Below are 17,645 nucleotides of genomic sequence, written 5' to 3'. Positions count from 1 at the left end.
CTCTCTCTTAGTCCCCCCTCCTCTCTTCATCCCTCTGTATCCACCATCCTCTCTCTCTTAGTCCCCCCTCCTCTCTTCATCCCTCTGTATCCACCCTCCTCTTTCTCTTAGTCCCCCCCTCCTCTCTTTATCCCTCTGTATCCACCCTCCTCTCTCTCCCTTAGCCCCCCCTCCTCTCTTCATCCCTCTGTATCCACCCTCCTCTCTCTCCCTTAGCCCCCCCTCCTCCTCTCTTCATCCCTCTGTATCCACCCTCCTCTCTCTCCCTTAGCCCCCCCTCCTCCTCTCTTCATCCCTCTGTATCCACCCTCCTCTCTCTCCCTTAGTCCCCCCTCCTCCTCTCTTCATCCCTCTGTATCCACCCTCCTCTCGCTCCCTTAGTCCCCCCTCCTCCTCTCTTCATCCCTCTGTATCCACCCTCCTCTCTCTCCCTTAGTCCCCCCTCCTCCTCTCTTCATCCCTCTGTATCCATGCTCATCTCTCCAGGGCCTTATATGATATCCTCGTCGTACTTCTGCAGTGCCTCTTCTAGCTTCCCAGTGATCTTCTGGAAGAAGATGATTTGCTGCTGGAGGTGGTGTTGCATCTGGCTCTTGAAGTCACGTACGCGTGTACGGTGAAAGTGCTGGATCTCAGCCAGTGTGGCGCAGGAAATGATGTTACAACGCTCGTTGATGGTTGATCCCTCCCCTTCCTGTTTCTGGCACTCCTTCACTTTGGTAAGGGCACCTGGGGAGATAGGTGGAGGAGAGAAAGAAGGAGATGGAACGGGGAAAAGATGAGTGGGGAAAGGGTTAGAGAGAAGGGTATCAAAGGTATTCCTTTTAATGGTGAAAAGGAAAAAGGCTATATTTAGTCAAGCAAACTCTGGTTGAATCATGTCTCAGAAAGAAGAGTTGACCATTGGTTTCATTCCCTCTGCTCTCTGTCCATATAGTAGTAGACTAAAGCCAATGCTCCGTGGTGCCACTCACACATAATTAGAATCGTCTAATTCAAAGCAGTCTGTCTGGTTTACAGCTGATTACACTGTGGAGTACTGTGGCTAAATGGTTATCAACGGCCACAAACACTGAACAACCTATTTAGAAGTGAATAGCTAAGAACAGCAATAGTTGTAATGAGATATGAACAATTAAATTGTTGCTGTGAAGGAGACATACACTACATGACCAAAAGTATATGGACACCTGCTCGTCGAACATCTCATTTCAAAATCATGGGCATTAATATGGAGTTGGTCCCCCCTTTGCTGCTATAACAGCCTCCACTCTTCTGGGAAGACTTTCCACTAGATGTTTGAACATTGTTGTGGGGATTTGCTTCCATTCAGCCACAAGAGCATTAGTAAGGTCGGCACTGATGTTGGGCAATTAGGCCTGGCTCGCAGTCCCTGTTCCAATTCATCCCAAAGGTTTTCGAAGGGGTTGAGGTCAGGGCTCTGTGCAGGCCAGTCAAGTTCTTCCACACCAATCTCGACAAACCATTTCTGTTCTGGACCTTGCTTTGTGCACAGGGCATTTTCAGGGCCTTCCCCAAATTTTTACCATTAAGGTGGAAGCACAGAATGGTCTAGAATGTCATTGTATGCTGTAGCGTTAAGATTTCCCTTCACTGGAACTAAGGGCCCTAGCCCGAACCATGAAAAACAGCCCCAGACCATTATTCCTCCTCCACCAAACTTTACAGTTGGCACTATGCATTCGGGCAGGTAGCATTCTCCTGGCATCCGCCAAACCCAGATTCGTCTGTCGGACTGCCAGATAGTGAAGCGTGATTCATCACTCCAGAGAACGCGTTTCCACTGTTCCAGAGTTCAATGGTGGCGAGCTTTACACCATTCCACCCAACGCTTGGCATTGCGCATGGTGATCTTAGGCTTGTGTGTGGCTGCTCGGCCATGGAAACCCATTTCATGAAGCTCCCGAAGAACAGCTATTGTGCTGACGTTGCTTCCAGAGGCAGTTTGGAACTCAATAGTGAGTTTGAACCGAGGACAGACAATTTTTACGCACTTCAGCACTCGGCGGTCCCGTTCTGTGAGCTTGTGTGGCCTATCACTTTGCGGCTGAGCCGTTATTGCTCCTAGATGTTGCCACTTCACAATAACAGCACTTACAGATGACCGGGGCAGCTCTAGCAGGGAAGAAATTTAATGAACTGACTTGTTGGAAAGTAACCTTTATTTAACTAGGCAAGTCAGTTAAGAACAAAATTCTTACTTACAATGACGACCTACCCCGGCCATTCTACTGCCAATGTTTTTCTCTGGAGATTGCATGGCCGTGTGCTCGATTTTATACACCTGTCAGCAATGGGTGTGGCTGAAATAGCTGAATCCACTAATTTGAAGGGGTGTTCACATACTTTGTATATATAGTGTACTTGAGCTCTGAATGTGCAAGTGGAAGATTTGACTAAAGACTTTTCCGCTCCTTTAGTGAATACCCTTATCTACAGCCATTAGACTCCAGGCCTTATCTGGGAAATATAAATCAACACACACACACACACACACACACACACACACACACACACACACACACACACACACACACACACACACACACACACACACACACACACACACACACACGCGCGCGCGCACACACACACACACACACACCTGCAGACACACACACACGTGTGCGCACACACACACCTGCAGACACACACACACACACACACACACACACACACACACACACACACACACACACACACACACACACACACACACACACATATATACACACACACACTTGGATGAATAAATATACTAAGGATATTAAATTAACTTGGACTTTGTTATTTTCGGCACTTGCATGCAATCACAGAGCCACAGCACCAATAAGCTGAACTTCTGCACCGGTGCCAGTGGGAAGAAATGTGTCCAGGCAATATTGTGCAGCAGCTCCCCAGATCCCCACCCTTGGAGAGGAAAATCATTTAATCCTGAGGCTATTCCGCATTCCAATATTCCCAGGGAAACGCTGGACAAGAGGCCCCGGAATCTCCTCCTTCTAATTCTATGCCGATGTAGGCTAACATAACCTTCAATGTCACAACTGAACTTGGACTACATAGCATGTTACAAAACGGCACCCCATATGTATGTGCCTACTATTTAATAAATCTATTACAAAGTGACAAATAAGAGAACGTTGCATCCGTTAGTAAAATGAGAACTAAAGAGTTCTGTTGGTAACCACGTTTCCTTGAAGACTATGCCTGAGCTGTGATTATAGGCTCCTTCAGCAGAGTCCAAACCTCTGATCTCACTCTCTTCATTGGGTGTGAGACAAAACTCTCAAATCTCTCTTTCAGGACAGAGAATGAAATGTCATGCCTCAAGGCCATATTCTTCAGCATTACTCAACAGAGAAAACTGTGAAAGCAAACTTTTGCCAGGGAGCACAAAAGTCAAAACATGTGTGTGTCATGTTACATGATCTGAAGTAATGTTCAAAACACAAAACATTTTGCTGCGAGGGATATCCAGGAAAGCCAAGGCAAAATGTGTTTTTGTTCATCATCAACATAACATGACCTTTAGAAATAGAATGCCTATGAGAGTGCAGCCAAATTGCAACGTTTAGAGGGTCTTTGACCATTCTATGGACTCTATTTCTAGAGCAGAGACAGCTGTGACATAATCATACTGTACCTTTCTGAACATGGATGATATCAGGATAGTTGGCCAGATGTCCCTTGTACAGGTCCAGCAGATCCGATATGGGGTCCAAATCCTGTCTGGGCTGCTCAGCAAAGTAGTCTCCTATAGCCTCGTAGGCCTCTCCTGTGAATGCTATGGCACGGTTCAGTCCTACAGAATAGGACTGCTGGTCCATCTCAAAGGCTTGGCCCAACAGTTTGAAAGACTGACCCACTTTCTGATACTCTTTCTTAAATCCGGTGATCTGCTTCCGGGCGAACTCGTTGATGGTGGCGTTCACCACTAGGCAGTTGTCATCCATCTTCTTGGTGAAGGCTTTAAACCCATCGACCTTGTTCTCTACATCTTGTAGGTCCAGTGGAACAACGGGGGTGGAGATGGTCAGGAAGAAGTTAGCGCCAGTCAACTCATCCTTCTCTGCCTTTCTCTTGCCCATCTTCCACGTCTTCTCGTCTGTGCTGGGGCAGGTGAGGAAGTGCTGGAAGACGTCACATCTAGCCAGGACAGGGTGGCTCGTCATGTGGTTCATCCACCATATCAAACCTTTTCTGCGTTTGGAGACAAAGTCCTGTTCAAAGCGCCCAGTGGCCTGTTTCTCAGGCAGATGGGGGACTGAGATGACAGGGAAGCGTTCCACAAGTCGAGCGTAGAGCCAGTCAAAGTGCTTGTATCTTCTATTCACCTGGCTCTGGGTATGAGAGGGAGTCAGTCTGTATGACATGTAACTCTTCATGCCTTTGAATTTTGTCTGTTTGGTGGGGTCATCAATGGAGCAGGCAAACGGGTATGGGTCTTCCTGCCACTCTGGCCCATACTGCCCCATGACAACACAGATCTTGTCCCCATCTTTGACAAAGGCAGCCGCCTCGCCCAATACAAAAGCCTCTCCGCCAGATTTCACAAAGGTTGAGAACCTGTTGAGGTTTTTACCTATTGTTGCTGAACTTTTGGCTTGGGCACTGTCACGTCTCCCAGGCAACGAAGTAGTCACCGTGTATGCTGTGGAACTAGTTCCATCATTGTCATGTTTAGTTCCAGGCTCAGCCGCCACAGTAGAGCTGTCATCCCAGTCATCATCCCAGTCATCATCACTACCTTGACTGGTCTGGTAACCATGGCGCTGGGGAGTTTGCACAGGATAAGCGGAGTGGGTCGGATCTTTAATGTTCTCAGCACGAGAGTAGGACTGGGAATGGTATGATGAATCATATCCACTTGATGGGGAGTCGGGTTGACCTTGATCCGCCGACATGCCATTATTGTTGGACGAGATGTCAGATGATTCATTTCTGAGAATCTCCACGTATGAGGCTGGAAAAAGACCAATATCCCCTCTGCTGTTTGTTCCCTCTAGCCATCCCTCTATGTCTTGTTCGCTGTATAAAGTAACAACTTCGTTCTCAGTAATCGATATCTCTCCTAGATTTTCCGAACTAAAGTCGTACAAGGCTCTTGCCCTAAACGCCATAGTTTATAACACAAAAAACAGGGGAGCGCGCGACCTAGTCTTGATAGACTATTAATTAGTCATGCGAGCGAGCCATCGGACCACCGTATCACTTTGTATTCAGCACCAAACTCTTTTTTTTGTTTTAGTCCTTTGCAATTGGGCTGTAGAATGTCGTCCGAACATAAATTTCAAGTTATAAATGCGCTTGTATTCTCTGTAGTCTAATCGCATGAGTGAAAGTCAAAGAACAATGTCTTCTTTTTCTTCACGAAAAGGTACAACGGAGAAAGTCCTATTCCAGATGCTAAAGGCTCGTAACAGGACTAGTCCGCAGACGAAAGCACTCTGAATAATCGAGGGTGGAGCTAGTTCTAGGCTACATTTAACCACTGAGATATGCATTCAGCAGGCAACACAGCAGCGAGCAATACGTTTGGTCAAGTTTCCATATTGTTACAATGATGTCATATTTTTACGTACAGACCATATCGTTATAACGACGTTATAATAATATTTTTTTCATGCTGCATGCACATGGAGCTTCTAGCCACTGGTGTCTGTCTGTTTCACAATTTTCAAAGGATTAAAGCATTTACAACATCTGGTGGAACCTCTATAGCCAGGATCTTTTTTGTTTGTTTTTGTTTAAATAATCAATGTCCCCATATTTGTTATATCATTCAAGTAGACCAAGAATATTTAAAACCTCAAATTATACCATGACTGTGATCGTGCCACGATCTGTGAAGTTTAACGTTGTTTTTTATTTATTTTTTATTATCTGTTATCTGTGCTGTTAGCCCATATTTGATGTTTGAAAAAGGTCATCCTCGTATTCATTGTTAAATTGTATGTATATTTTTTAAATTAGGCTACATGTATCCCTAATCATAAAATAGTTTGTTTGCGCAGTGCTCTGGTGTATCGTTGCGCATTAACCACTAGGGGTCCCTACACGCACATTATTAGAGAAGGGATTACATTTTCTCACTTTGAGGCTACGTTTAATTGTCATCTTTTTCTAAGAATAACCTTGCTAGATTTAAATAGTGTAGCGGATGGGATAGCCCTGCAGAAAGGTAACATCAGTAAAGTAAACGAAGCGTCTACTGTACAAAGTCACGTGACGTCCAGTGACAAGCCGGGGGGGATGTCATAGAATCCAAGACAACTAACGTGTGTACGCTTCCGGGATATTACCAAGTTTCGACACGGTAGTTGAGGTTTGGATTTCAACCACTCAGAAGTTACTCGATAGTATAGCATCAAATCATTGTTACTTTGATGTATATAATTTCAAACGTTTGTAATATAATCATATAGGAATCCTATGACCGGATCTAACCAAATTAAGACTAGCCGATTATCGCAGTTTCGCTCGAATATCTTTCATTACGCTTCGCATGAAAACGCTTTCCATATTTCCTGCAACATTGTGTGTATCCTACAGTCCACACTCGGATTCTTGCTAGGGACCTAAACAAAACCATTTGAAAAGAAGGCCGTGCATAGAATTCCGAGTGTACATTTAGCCTAGCTAGTTTAGGAGAAAATAGTGGTTTACCTGGAATACGCCAACCACCAACCAATTTCTGTTTTGGGAGAGCACGTCAAGCTACTAAAGTATTTAATGGATTTTCTGGTATGGTATTTTTCTTTGATTGTCATACTGTCATATGATAGCCACAGGCTATGTCTGTGGCTTTATTTTCGATTTGGCATAGGCTAATTCCCCCTCCCCTTTCAAAAAACAAACAAAAATAAATAAATAATTGAGCACTGAGGGATTTGGAGGCTCAGTCTAGCTTTGGAGAACCCAGTACAAGGGTCAATCTATCCGGTCTGCTTGGTGGAACACTCGTTCCTTGGCCATTAGGATAACCAACAAAATTGCAACCATTGCAGCTGGGCCAAACAATATTGGACCTCCCTTCTATTTGGTTTTGTGATTCAGTTTTGAGCCACAGTAGTGTTGTCATACAGTCGGGTAATGCTGTCAGACTGAGATTATTATCTGGGGAGGAGTCACCAGTAGGCCAGCTGTTTAAAGCTTGACTTTCCTCATTCTAATATTTTGACACATTTTGGGGGCTTAATCATATCTCTTTCTGTGTGTGTGTGTGTGTGTGTGTGTGTGTGTGTGTGTGTGTGCGCGCGCGCGCGCATGCAGGCACGCTGTTGTTTTTCTCATGGGTTTGTGTTCACATGTCAACATCTGCCTTCCAAATCTATCACATCTGTAGGAGATGGTCCCTGAAAAATAGCAAAAGGTTGTGACACACAGGGGTGTGGTAATGTCATTTAGAGGTCTGATGACGTTTCAGGGGTCAGCATGGGGTATGTTGGACATGACAAGATAGTGGCTATCTGTAACAGGGTGGGGGGTGTACTCTATACCAGGCTTGTTTTGCTGTGTTCAGGGGCTAGCCTTTAGCCCATCTATACACGTAGGGCTTTTGACCTGTCGTTGTGACTGTCTGCAGAATCATGTATTCATTAATATGTTGTCCCTTGAACTGTAAAGCGTTTTCTCCAATGGGAAGAACCGATAAGACATTTTCTTAGGATGGAGCATTTCCTCAAGAAAGGAAGGAAGGCGGCTTAAAATAGCTCAACATGTAGGCTGCAAACCAAGGGAGGAAGGAGAAAGATGATGAACCTGCAGTATTGTACCTACATTTACACTTTACATTTTAGTCATTTAGCAGACGCTCTTATCCAGAGCGACATAAAGGAACATGGAGCCAGTAATCGAAAGGTCGCTGGTTCGAATACCCTAGCAGACAAGGTGAAACATCTGTTGATGTGCCCTTGAGCAAGGCACTTAACCCTAATTTGCTCCAGGAGTACTGTACTACTATGGCTGACCCTGTAAAACAACACATTTCACTGTACCTATCTGGTGTATGTGACAAAACATAAATAAATGTTTTGTGCCTTGCTCAACGGCATATATTTTTCACCTAGTCGGTTTGAAGATTCAAACCAGCGACCTTTTGGTTACTGGCCCAACGCTCTTAACCAGTGGTGTAAAGTGCTACTTAAGTCGTATTTTGGGGTATCTGTACTTTACATTTCTATTTTTGCCAACTTTCACTTTTACTTCACTACATTCCTAAAGAAAATAATGTACTCCATACATTTTCCCTGACACCAAAAAGTACTCGTTACATTTTGGGCGGCAGGTAGCCTAGTGGTTAGAGCGTTGGGCCAGTAACTGAAAGGTTGCTAGATCGAATCCCTGAGCTGACAAGGTAAAAATCTGTTATTCTGCCCCTGAACAAGCAGTTAACCCACTGTTTCTAGGCCGTCATTGTAAATAAGAATTTATTCTTAACCAACTTGCCTAGTTAAATAAAAAGTACTTGTTACATTTTCACTGGAAAATAGTCAAATTCACACACTTGTCAAGATAACATCCCTGGTCATCCCTACTGCCTCTGATCTGGCGGTCTCACAAAACACAAATTCTTTGTTTGTAAATTACATCTGAGTTTTTGAGTGTGCCCCTGGCTATCTGTCAAAAAAAGCTTAATTTAAGGAGTTTGAAATGGTTTGTACTTTTGATACTTAAGTACATTTTAGCAATTCCATTAACTTTTTTTTTTACCCCCTTTTTCTTCCCAATTTCAACATCCAATTGGTAGTTACAGTATTGTCTCATCGCTGCAACTTCCGTACGGAATCGGGAGAGGCGAAGGTCGAGAGCCGTGCATCCTCTGAAGCACAACCCAACCAAGCCGCATTGCTTCTTGACACAATGCCTGCTTAACCCAGACGCCAGCACCAATGTGTCGGAAGAAACACCGTACACCCGGCGACCGTGTCAGCGCGCATGCGCCCGCCCCACCACAGGAGTCACTAGTGTGCAATGGAACAAGGACATCCCGGACGGCTAAACCCTCCCTAACCCGGACGACGCTGGGCCAATTGTGCGTCGCCTCATGGGTCTCCCAGTTGCGGCTGGCTGCGACACAGCCCGGTATCGAACCAGGATCTGGAATAATGTAGTTAGCAGTGCGATGCAGTGCCTTAAACCGCTGCGCCATTCAGGAGGCCCCATTCCATTTACTTTTGATGCTTAAGTATATTTAAAACCAAATATTTGTTAACTTTTACTCAATAAGTATTTTACTTAGTGACTTTCACTTTTACTGAAGTAATTTTCTATTAAGTTACCTTGACTTTTACTCAAGTATGACAATTGAGTACTTTTCCCACCACTGCTGTTAACCACTAGGCTACATTGCACCACTAGACCTAGACTTGCATGTCTCTGCATATCCCACCACTAGCTCTCTTGGTCGCCAAGGAAAAAGTCCTGTAGTCAGAGAGCCGACCTTCTCTAACGACTATTTGTGATGAAGTCTTCTCCTTGAACCAGACCCTCTCCAGGCATACGTGGACTGTTGTAAACAAGCCTGTGTTTTGACTTAAAAAGGGATTGTTTAGGTAACAACTCCAAAAATAGAGGTATCTTGGGTGTTCTCCTTTGTCATTTGATTCGGGGCAATTCCACGGTGACAGACTCACAATACATGCCAAGCCATTGATTGCAAAGTTTAACAAACCATACACCTATATGCTGAAGTCTACTTTTAACAATTGCAACTGAATATTTGTACTAAAACACATTTACTTGAGGAGCAGTGCAGATGCAAAATTTTGTAACAGAATGACAGTAAAAACTCCCGCAGTTGTTTATGTGACCACATTTTCCAAAAACTCTTAAATATCTAGGCTCTTTTGGTTATTTAAGTACAGCAAGTGAAGTGGATCAACTTCCAGTATCAGAATGACGGTAACGGAATAACATCGTAGGTCCTTGATCTTCTGCACTATAGATGTGGTAAAGGAGCCAATTGAATGCATGCTTTCCATTGACCAGATTTTTGCACATTCAACAAACCTGATCTAACAACATGGATATTCATCCAATCCGTCATCATTTTATCTATTGTAACAGGCCCACAATGTAGTTACTTTAGTCTGTTTTCACTGCATAACATGTAGAAGTTCTCCCTTTTTCAGTTTTAGAAGAAGCGACTGCTAAATGCTAACTCCCGATTGTATAAACTGGTAGCATAGCTAGCATACAGAAATTGGTAGTGGTAGCCAAAGTAGTTTTTATTAACAATAATGCAGTTGATTGGTAACGATGACTTCAACATGTATTGGGGTTGACATCCATACAAACATCATACTCAGATTTTTACCTCAACATAGTATAAAATACACATATAAACAATAACCTAAATGTAGGCACATTTTGATGGGGGCAGTGAGGAGACTTGGTATCATTCCCCACGGCCCTTTCCCCCACGCGTTTCCATGGAAATTCCATCATTTTTTTTTTTTAGTTGGATTGACCTCTTTACCGCCTCTATACAGAAATGCATCATTATGAGTGCATTCTCTTAATGGGGATGTATTTTCAATAGGTACAAACAGGTAGAAAGTTGTAATATCCTCCTTTTGAATGTTTGGGTATAATTCTACACACTGGCTATTATTCCAATGATCTCCACCCCAAACAAGACCAAATATGGTTGGTCCAGACCGGACCAAATCTTTACCAATCATAGACGTCTATGTTTCACAGTACAGCACAGTAAAACACAGTACAGTAGAGTTCAGTAGAGTAAAGTATGAGTTCAGTACAATGGAGTATATTTCAGCACAGTAGATACAAGTAGAGTGTAGTTCAGTAGAATATAGGCCATTATATCATACTGTACTCGATTCATGTGTGCTCCACTGTACTTTACTGAACTATACTCCATTGTACTCTGTACTGTACTGTACTGCACTGAACTCTACTTTACTTTGCTCTACTGTACTGTGTTTTACTGCTCCATGCCCCCAGGAGAAGGCTTGGAACAATGGGGGACGACCGTGCCTCTTCCTCCTACGCACCACGCCATTAGAACTCCCTTCCAGATAATCTCAGGGCTGTTCAGACGGTTGGAGATTTTTAAAGAAGGCCTTAATTAAGACCCATCTCTCTCGGCTGGGCTACCTTTCCCACTAGACTTTGATTGTTGCTTTCATTACATGGTTAGATACATGGTTAGATACATGGTTAGATACATGGTTAGATACATGGTTAGATACATGGTTAGATAGATAGATCTGTCTGTCTGTCTGTCTGTCTGTCTGTCTGTCTGTCTGTCTGTCTGTCTGTCTGTCTGTCTGTCTGTCTGTCTGTCTGTCTGTCTGTCTGTCTGTCTGTGTGTGTGTGTGTGTGTGTGTATATATACACACACACATTTTGTTTTTTAAACTATTTTTCTATATTTTATACACTTTGAGATTATTGTAAAATAAAAATCACCTTTAAATGTTTTTATTTTATGATTATTATTGATATTATAATTTCTCGTTGTGGCCAAATCATTTGCAGTCATTGTGTTACAGAGTTTTTTTCACAGCACGTTTTAATCACTTATTGGACGGTCTTCCTTTCCTTCTACTTCTGTGATCTTTCATAATCCTGATGGAGCGAATTGAGAAAATATCTTAGATATGTGGGTTTTTGGATGCAGAATGACAAGACACTTGTACAGAATATTTTGTAAAAACTTACCGAAGGCTAATAATTTCTGCAAAACAAAATCTAAATGTTGATATTAGTTGGCAGGGGCCTTTATTACATTATTGTTTTGATGTATTTCTAATTCCTTTTTAAGATGTTTTTTTAAGATCCCTTTTCCACCATTTTACCATTTTAGTCATTTAGCAGACGCTCTTATCCAGAGCGACTTACAGTAGTGAATGCATACATTTCATACATAGTTTTTTTTTCTTCTTCCGTACTGGTCCCCCGTGGGAATCAAACCCACAACCCTGGTGTTGCAAACACCATGCTCTACCAACTGAGCCACCTGTGACACCAGAAATCAAACCCTTTGCTTATTCCATGTTTTTTTTATGGAAAATGGTTCCCAAAAATATAGACTCTGAGCTTTCATTTGATACCACATTTGATATGCTCCTATGAACTTCACATGTTGGTGCTCATGGGTCCTTTTACATGGAAATGACCTTCTGTAACTTGCAGGGCCATTGGAACTTATTACTGTAACGGACAATGCGGTGATGTGGTATTAGGCCTATACAAGGCTGTTCCCAGATCTGTTTGTGTCACGCTAAACAATGACCACAGGAGTTGGCAAGACAACACAAACAGATCTGGGATCAGGCTAGTGATATTACTCTGAGTCTTCATGGAGAGGAACTGAACCCCACTAGACTACTTGACCAGAGGCAGTAAATACTGTAGTTAAATTAAAGATTAGCCACTCATTCTCCAGTCAATTTTCCATAGACTGTGTAGAGGAAACACTTTATTGGAGCACTGCAGTGCATCACAGCTGTTTTAATGGGGTAAAAACGGATCCACAGGAGATTTTTAGCTTAGATGGAATCGGTGGACCCGCTGTCCCTAACAGTTGGCACGGAGACGAGAGACCAATGTTTTGTTTAACTGGCAGTTGTGTTTTTTCAGAGAGCTGGGCTTCCTCCGCTATCGGAGGTGGACGACACGGTGCGTGCTGATTTTGTGTTTATTTTATTCACATTTTACAACTTCTTTCTTTGCACATCCTCACTCCACTCCTTTCAATTGTTGTATTAGGGACACGGATTCAGTTCTGGGTTTGACCTGACACAGTGTGTGCTATTCAAAAAAAGGCCTTTGAGAATGTTCTGCATTGTTATAATCTGACCTCGCTGAAGGAACAGATCACCTCCATGAAAGAGGCTGTTGATTACAGCTGTGCTCTTAAAACACAGTGTGCTTTTTATTCTCCGGTGGAAGAAATCATCATGATATTATCGATCCCCTTCATTTTTCTCGTTACGTGACAAACCGGTAGTATCGTTCAGTAGAAGTGCGATTTTGTCCTGGCAAGGATAGACAACTAACTCTGCCCTTGTTGAGTCCCAAATAACACCCTATTCCCTATATGGTGCACTACTATGGGCCCTGGTCAAAAGTAGTGCACTAAATAGGGAATAGTGTGCCGTTTAGGTTGCAGACGCAGCTGGTCAGATGGTGACGTTTGACTCCTGAACAGATTCTAGTGTCCACAGTGACTGAATGACGGAGCAGGGCAATAGGACAAAATATCCACACACAGTTGACGTCATAGCCTCATTTCACGCAGGCCTAGTTTTGTAACACAGATCTTGAAAATGATCAGAGATAGGCCAAACACATAGAGATCACAGCCATATAGCTTATTTAGATTACATTTATGCAGGCTATCTAAATATGGGTCTGGTATCATGTGGGGAATCAGTCACACCTTCATTATCATTTCAATGGCAGTGTTTTCATTTGTTGCCAAAGGCTCTTGGGAAGACATCTGTGTACAGTAGGCTACATTGTCTGTTTACGAAATCTGCCTACTCTTGGATATACTACATCCTGTTTGAGAAGTGAGGTCATTTTGGATCTAGTCTTAATTTCAGCTCTTTCTATGGATGGAATTAAGAACCACAGGTGTAAACAGTTCTGTTCTAGAGTCTCAAAGATTCCACTCTTTCTTTCCTCTCACTCATTAGGAAAATAAGTAACTTCTTTGACTAGTGCGTCTGTAGTCTCCTGCATCTGTCCTCTCTTGCCACTGGGCACAAACTGGTTGAATCGACGACGTCTCAATATAATCGTTCAACATATTGTGACGTGGGATCTATGTGGAAAATACAATGGATTTGAAAAAATTAATCAACGTAGTAAAACTGTTTTGAGGGTAACATTTTACTACAGGATTATGTCATCATGGTAACCAAATTTCAACCGATTTTATACAAGAATTGTCTATGTTAAATTTGTACCTTTTTAAAACAATGTCAGATCTTCAACGTTATATCTGGGCAGCACCTACTGGAGATTTATCTATATACAGCTACCCTTTGGTCTCCCATCCAGGGTTTAACCAAGCCCGATTTAGCTATCATATTGTCACTTTCAAATGTGCTATCGTGAGAATGATTGTTGCGAGATCTCCATTTAAAAACGAAATAGATTCACTGTTGCTATCGAAGTCTTTCTAAAGGGTAGGTTTAAAAGTGCAAATGAAATGTGACCATACTTTATCACTCATTTCGTCACGTTGCCCAAGGTCTCAACAAATATTATCCACATTGAAATGGTGTGGTGTACCCTCTTTTTCATAAGTCAGTCTGAGTTAGATATCCTTCTAATACTAATTAAGCTTGGACTCATCCTTTTTTAAATTCACTCAAAGCATCATGGAAAATAGCCAGCCTATAAGCCTCCCTTTTGTTGCCAGATTGGCTAGCAGCTAAGATATTGTATTGGTGCGAGATGTGGAAACCAGTTTGTAAATTCCCAAGACGAGTGAAAGGCTAGCCCATTGGTTCACATTTGTATGGAAAGGTTTTGAGGATAATGGTGTGAGACAGAGCTTGAGAGAACAGACAGTAAACAGAATTAGCCTACCTTTCAGATCTGCTTCTAATAATCTCTTCTTCAGGGCCTTAGACTTTACCAGCTTACTGCAGCTCAATGGAATCAGGGTTTGGAAGGACGTTTGACGTTTTCGCATGTTGACTGTATTATGAGGACCTTTTTGATCTTCAAACTAGACATAGATGTCTGACAGGGAAATGGAGCAATTGTCTGTGATCCGGTAGTCCAACCCTTTGTAGATCAGACAGCCTAGCAGCGATACTGGCCCTTGCTTACTCTGCTGCACCACCAGTGTCGTAACTGTCGTTTGATCTAAATTAGTGTGAACAGATGTCCTGTCTCTCCTATATTCTCTCTCTAGCCTCTATTTCCCAGATGAAGTTTCTGAGAGCTGCTGATTGGCTTCGTTGGATCATAACTCTGACTAGAGTCCTCTCCCTTTCCTCCTGCTGCTCTGTCGGTCTCTGTTTGGTCTTTCTCTCTGACTGTCCTCTGTCTGTTGCTGTCAGTGACTCGTTGGTTGTTGAGGAAAGTGCGTCTTTAGCTGTGGACAATGTCTGAGTGCATGCAGCTCACCCTATGCATTTGCAGGATTGCCGCCTATACGGTAAGGACAATAACATGCGTCATAAACATAATAGCTTTTAACGTATCTTTCTCCTGTTCTGTCTGTTGGTACGTTGATGATAAGTCTCTCCTGTCCTGTCTGTTGGTACGTTGATGATAAGTCTCTCCTGTCCTGTCTTTTGGTACGTTGATGATAAGTCTCTCCCGTTCTCCTGTCCTGTCTGTTGGTACGTTGATGATAAGTCTCTCCTGTTCTGTCTGTTGGTACGTTGATGATAAGTCTCTCCTGTCCTGTCTGTTGGTACGTTGATGATAAGTCTCTCCTGTTCTGTCTGTTGGTACGTTGATGATAAGTCTCTCCTGTCCTGTCTGTTGGTACGTTGATGATAAGTCTCTCTCGTTCTCCTGTTCTGTCTGTTGGTACGTTGATGATAAGTCTCTCCTGTCCTGTCTGTTGGTACGTTGATGATAAGTCTCTCCTGTCCTGTCTGTTGGTACGTTGATGATAAGTCTCTCCTGTTCTCCTGTTCTGTCTGTTGGTACGTTGATGATAAGTCTCTCCCGTTCTCCTGTTCTGTCTGTTGGTACGTTGATGATAAGTCTCTCCTGTCCTGTCTGTTGGTACGTTGATGATAAGTCTCTCCTGTCCTGTCTGTTGGTACGTTGATGATAAGTCTCTCCTGTCCTGTCTGTTGGTACGTTGATGATAAGTCTCTCCTGTCCTGTCTGTTGGTACGTTGATGATAAGTCTCTCCCGTTCTCCTGTCCTGTCTGTTGGTACGTTGATGATAAGTCTCTCCTGTCCTGTCTGTTGGTACGTTGATGATAAGTCTCTCTCGTTCTCCTGTTCTGTCTGTTGGTACGTTGATGATAAGTCTCTCCTGTTCTGTCTGTTGGTACGTTGATGATAAGTCTCTCCTGTTCTGTCTGTTGGTACGTTGATGATAAGTCTCTCCTGTCCTGTCTGTTGGTACGTTGATGATAAGTCTCTCCCGTTCTCCTGTTCTGTCTGTTGGTACGTTGATGATAAGTCTCTCCTGTCCTGTCTGTTGGTACGTTGATGATAAGTCTCTCCTGTCCTGTCTGTTGGTACGTTGATGATAAGTCTCTCCCGTTCTGTCTGTTGGTACGTTGATGATAAGTCTCTCCCGTTCTCCTGTCCTGTCTGTTGGTACGTTGATGATAAGTCTCTCCTGTCCTGTCTGTTGGTACGTTGATGATAAGTCTCTCCCGTTCTCCTGTTCTGTCTGTTGGTACGTTGATGATAAGTCTCTCCTGTCCTGTCTGTTGGTACGTTGATGATAAGTCTCTCCTGTCCTGTCTGTTGGTACGTTGATGATAAGTCTCTCCTGTTCTGTCTGTTGGTACGTTGATGATAAGTCTCTCCCGTTCTCCTGTCCTGTCTGTTGGTACGTTGATGATAAGTCTCTCCTGTTCTGTCTGTTGGTACGTTGATGATAAGTCTCTCCTGTCCTGTCTGTTGGTACGTTGATGATAAGTCTCTCCCGTTCTCCTGTCCTGTCTGTTGGTACGTTGATGATAAGTCTCTCCTGTTCTGTCTGTTGGTACGTTGATGATAAGTCTCTCCTGTCCTGTCTGTTGGTACGTTGATGATAAGTCTCTCCTGTCCTGTCTGTTGGTACGTTGATGATAAGTCTCTCCTGTTCTGTCTGTTGGTACGTTGATGATAAGTCTCTCCTGTCCTGTCTGTTGGTACGTTGATGATAAGTCTCTCCTGTCCTGTCTGTTGGTACGTTGATGATAAGTGTCTCCTGTCCTGTCTGTTGGTACGTTGATGATAAGTCTCTCCTGTCCTGTCTGTTGGTACGTTGATGATAAGTCTCTCCCGTTCTCCTGTCCTGTCTGTTGGTACGTTGATGATAAGTCTCTCCTGTCCTGTCTGTTGGTACTTTGATGATAAATCTCTCCCGTTCTCCTGTCCTGTCTGTTGGTACGTTGATGATAAGTCTCTCCTGTTCTGTCTGTTGGTACGTTGATGATAAGTCTCTCCTGTCCTGTCTGTTGGTACGTTGATGATAAGTCTCTCCTGTCCTGTCTGTTGGTACGTTGATGATAAGTCTCTCCTGTCCTGTCTGTTGGTACGTTGATGATAAGTCTCTCCTGTCCTGTCTGTTGGTACGTTGATGATAAGTCTCTCCTGTCCTGTCTGTTGGTACGTTGATGATAAGTCTCATGTCAGTTGATAAGTTAGTGTGATTGGCTTCATTGGATCATACAGTATATGGCCTCTTTCCTTCTGCCCCACCCTTGACGTGTGTGTTGATTGTATAGGTCTGGGGTACTCAACTCTGACCCCACGAGGTCCGGAGCCTACTGGTTTTCTGTTCTACCTGATCATTATTGCACACACCTGGTGTCCCAGGTCTAAATCAGTTCCTGATTAGAGGGGAACAATGGGAAAAAAATGCAGTGGAACTGGCTTTGAGGTCCAGAGTTGAGTTTGAGGGGTATAGGTGATTATACTTGGCTTATACTGTAACTAGAGAGAGCTG

The 17,645-nt window shown here is 43.3% G+C and overlaps 2 protein-coding genes across 3 annotated transcripts in view; one reads left to right on the top strand and one right to left on the bottom strand.

Annotated features, from left to right (window-relative positions):
- Positions 1-390: 390 nt before the first annotated feature.
- On the bottom strand, positions 391-5,489 carry LOC106568395 (sorting nexin-18). Its single transcript, XM_014138703.2, has 2 exons — positions 3,668-5,489; positions 391-729 (listed from the first exon to the last, which is right to left on the bottom strand). Exons 1-2 carry the CDS (start codon positions 5,142-5,144, stop codon positions 491-493), a joined length of 1,716 nt encoding a protein of 571 aa, XP_013994178.1. The 5' UTR covers positions 5,145-5,489; the 3' UTR covers positions 391-490.
- Positions 5,490-6,329: 840 nt separating this feature from the next.
- The window catches only part of LOC106568397 (ADP-ribosylation factor-like protein 15), a 59,936-nt gene continuing 48,620 nt past the window's right edge, over positions 6,330-17,645 (top strand). Inside the window, exon 1 of one of the 2 annotated variants that reach the window (XM_014138705.2) lies at positions 6,330-6,768. In XM_014138705.2, the coding sequence (XP_013994180.1) occupies positions 6,757-6,768 (12 nt within the window). In that variant the 5' untranslated portion in view covers positions 6,330-6,756. Of the gene's footprint in view, positions 6,769-14,988; positions 15,173-17,645 lie in introns of those variants that run through there. The other variant, XM_014138704.2, reaches the window with a different exon arrangement.

This window comes from Salmo salar, chromosome ssa13 (genome assembly GCF_905237065.1).
Source record: "Salmo salar chromosome ssa13, Ssal_v3.1, whole genome shotgun sequence".
NCBI classification, from domain to species: domain Eukaryota; kingdom Metazoa; phylum Chordata; class Actinopteri; order Salmoniformes; family Salmonidae; genus Salmo; species Salmo salar.
This window is presented reverse-complemented; position numbering and strand designations above follow the sequence as displayed.

Excerpts from the sequence above, each read along its gene's own strand:
- LOC106568395 (XM_014138703.2), bottom strand. The coding sequence starts at position 5,144 with ATGGCGTTTAGGGCAAGAGCCTTGTACGACTTTAGTTCGGAAAATCTA. Across the intron at positions 730-3,667 it reads TATCATCCATGTTCAGAAAG|GTGCCCTTACCAAAGTGAAG; the intron begins GTACAGTATGAT and ends CTATCTCCCCAG.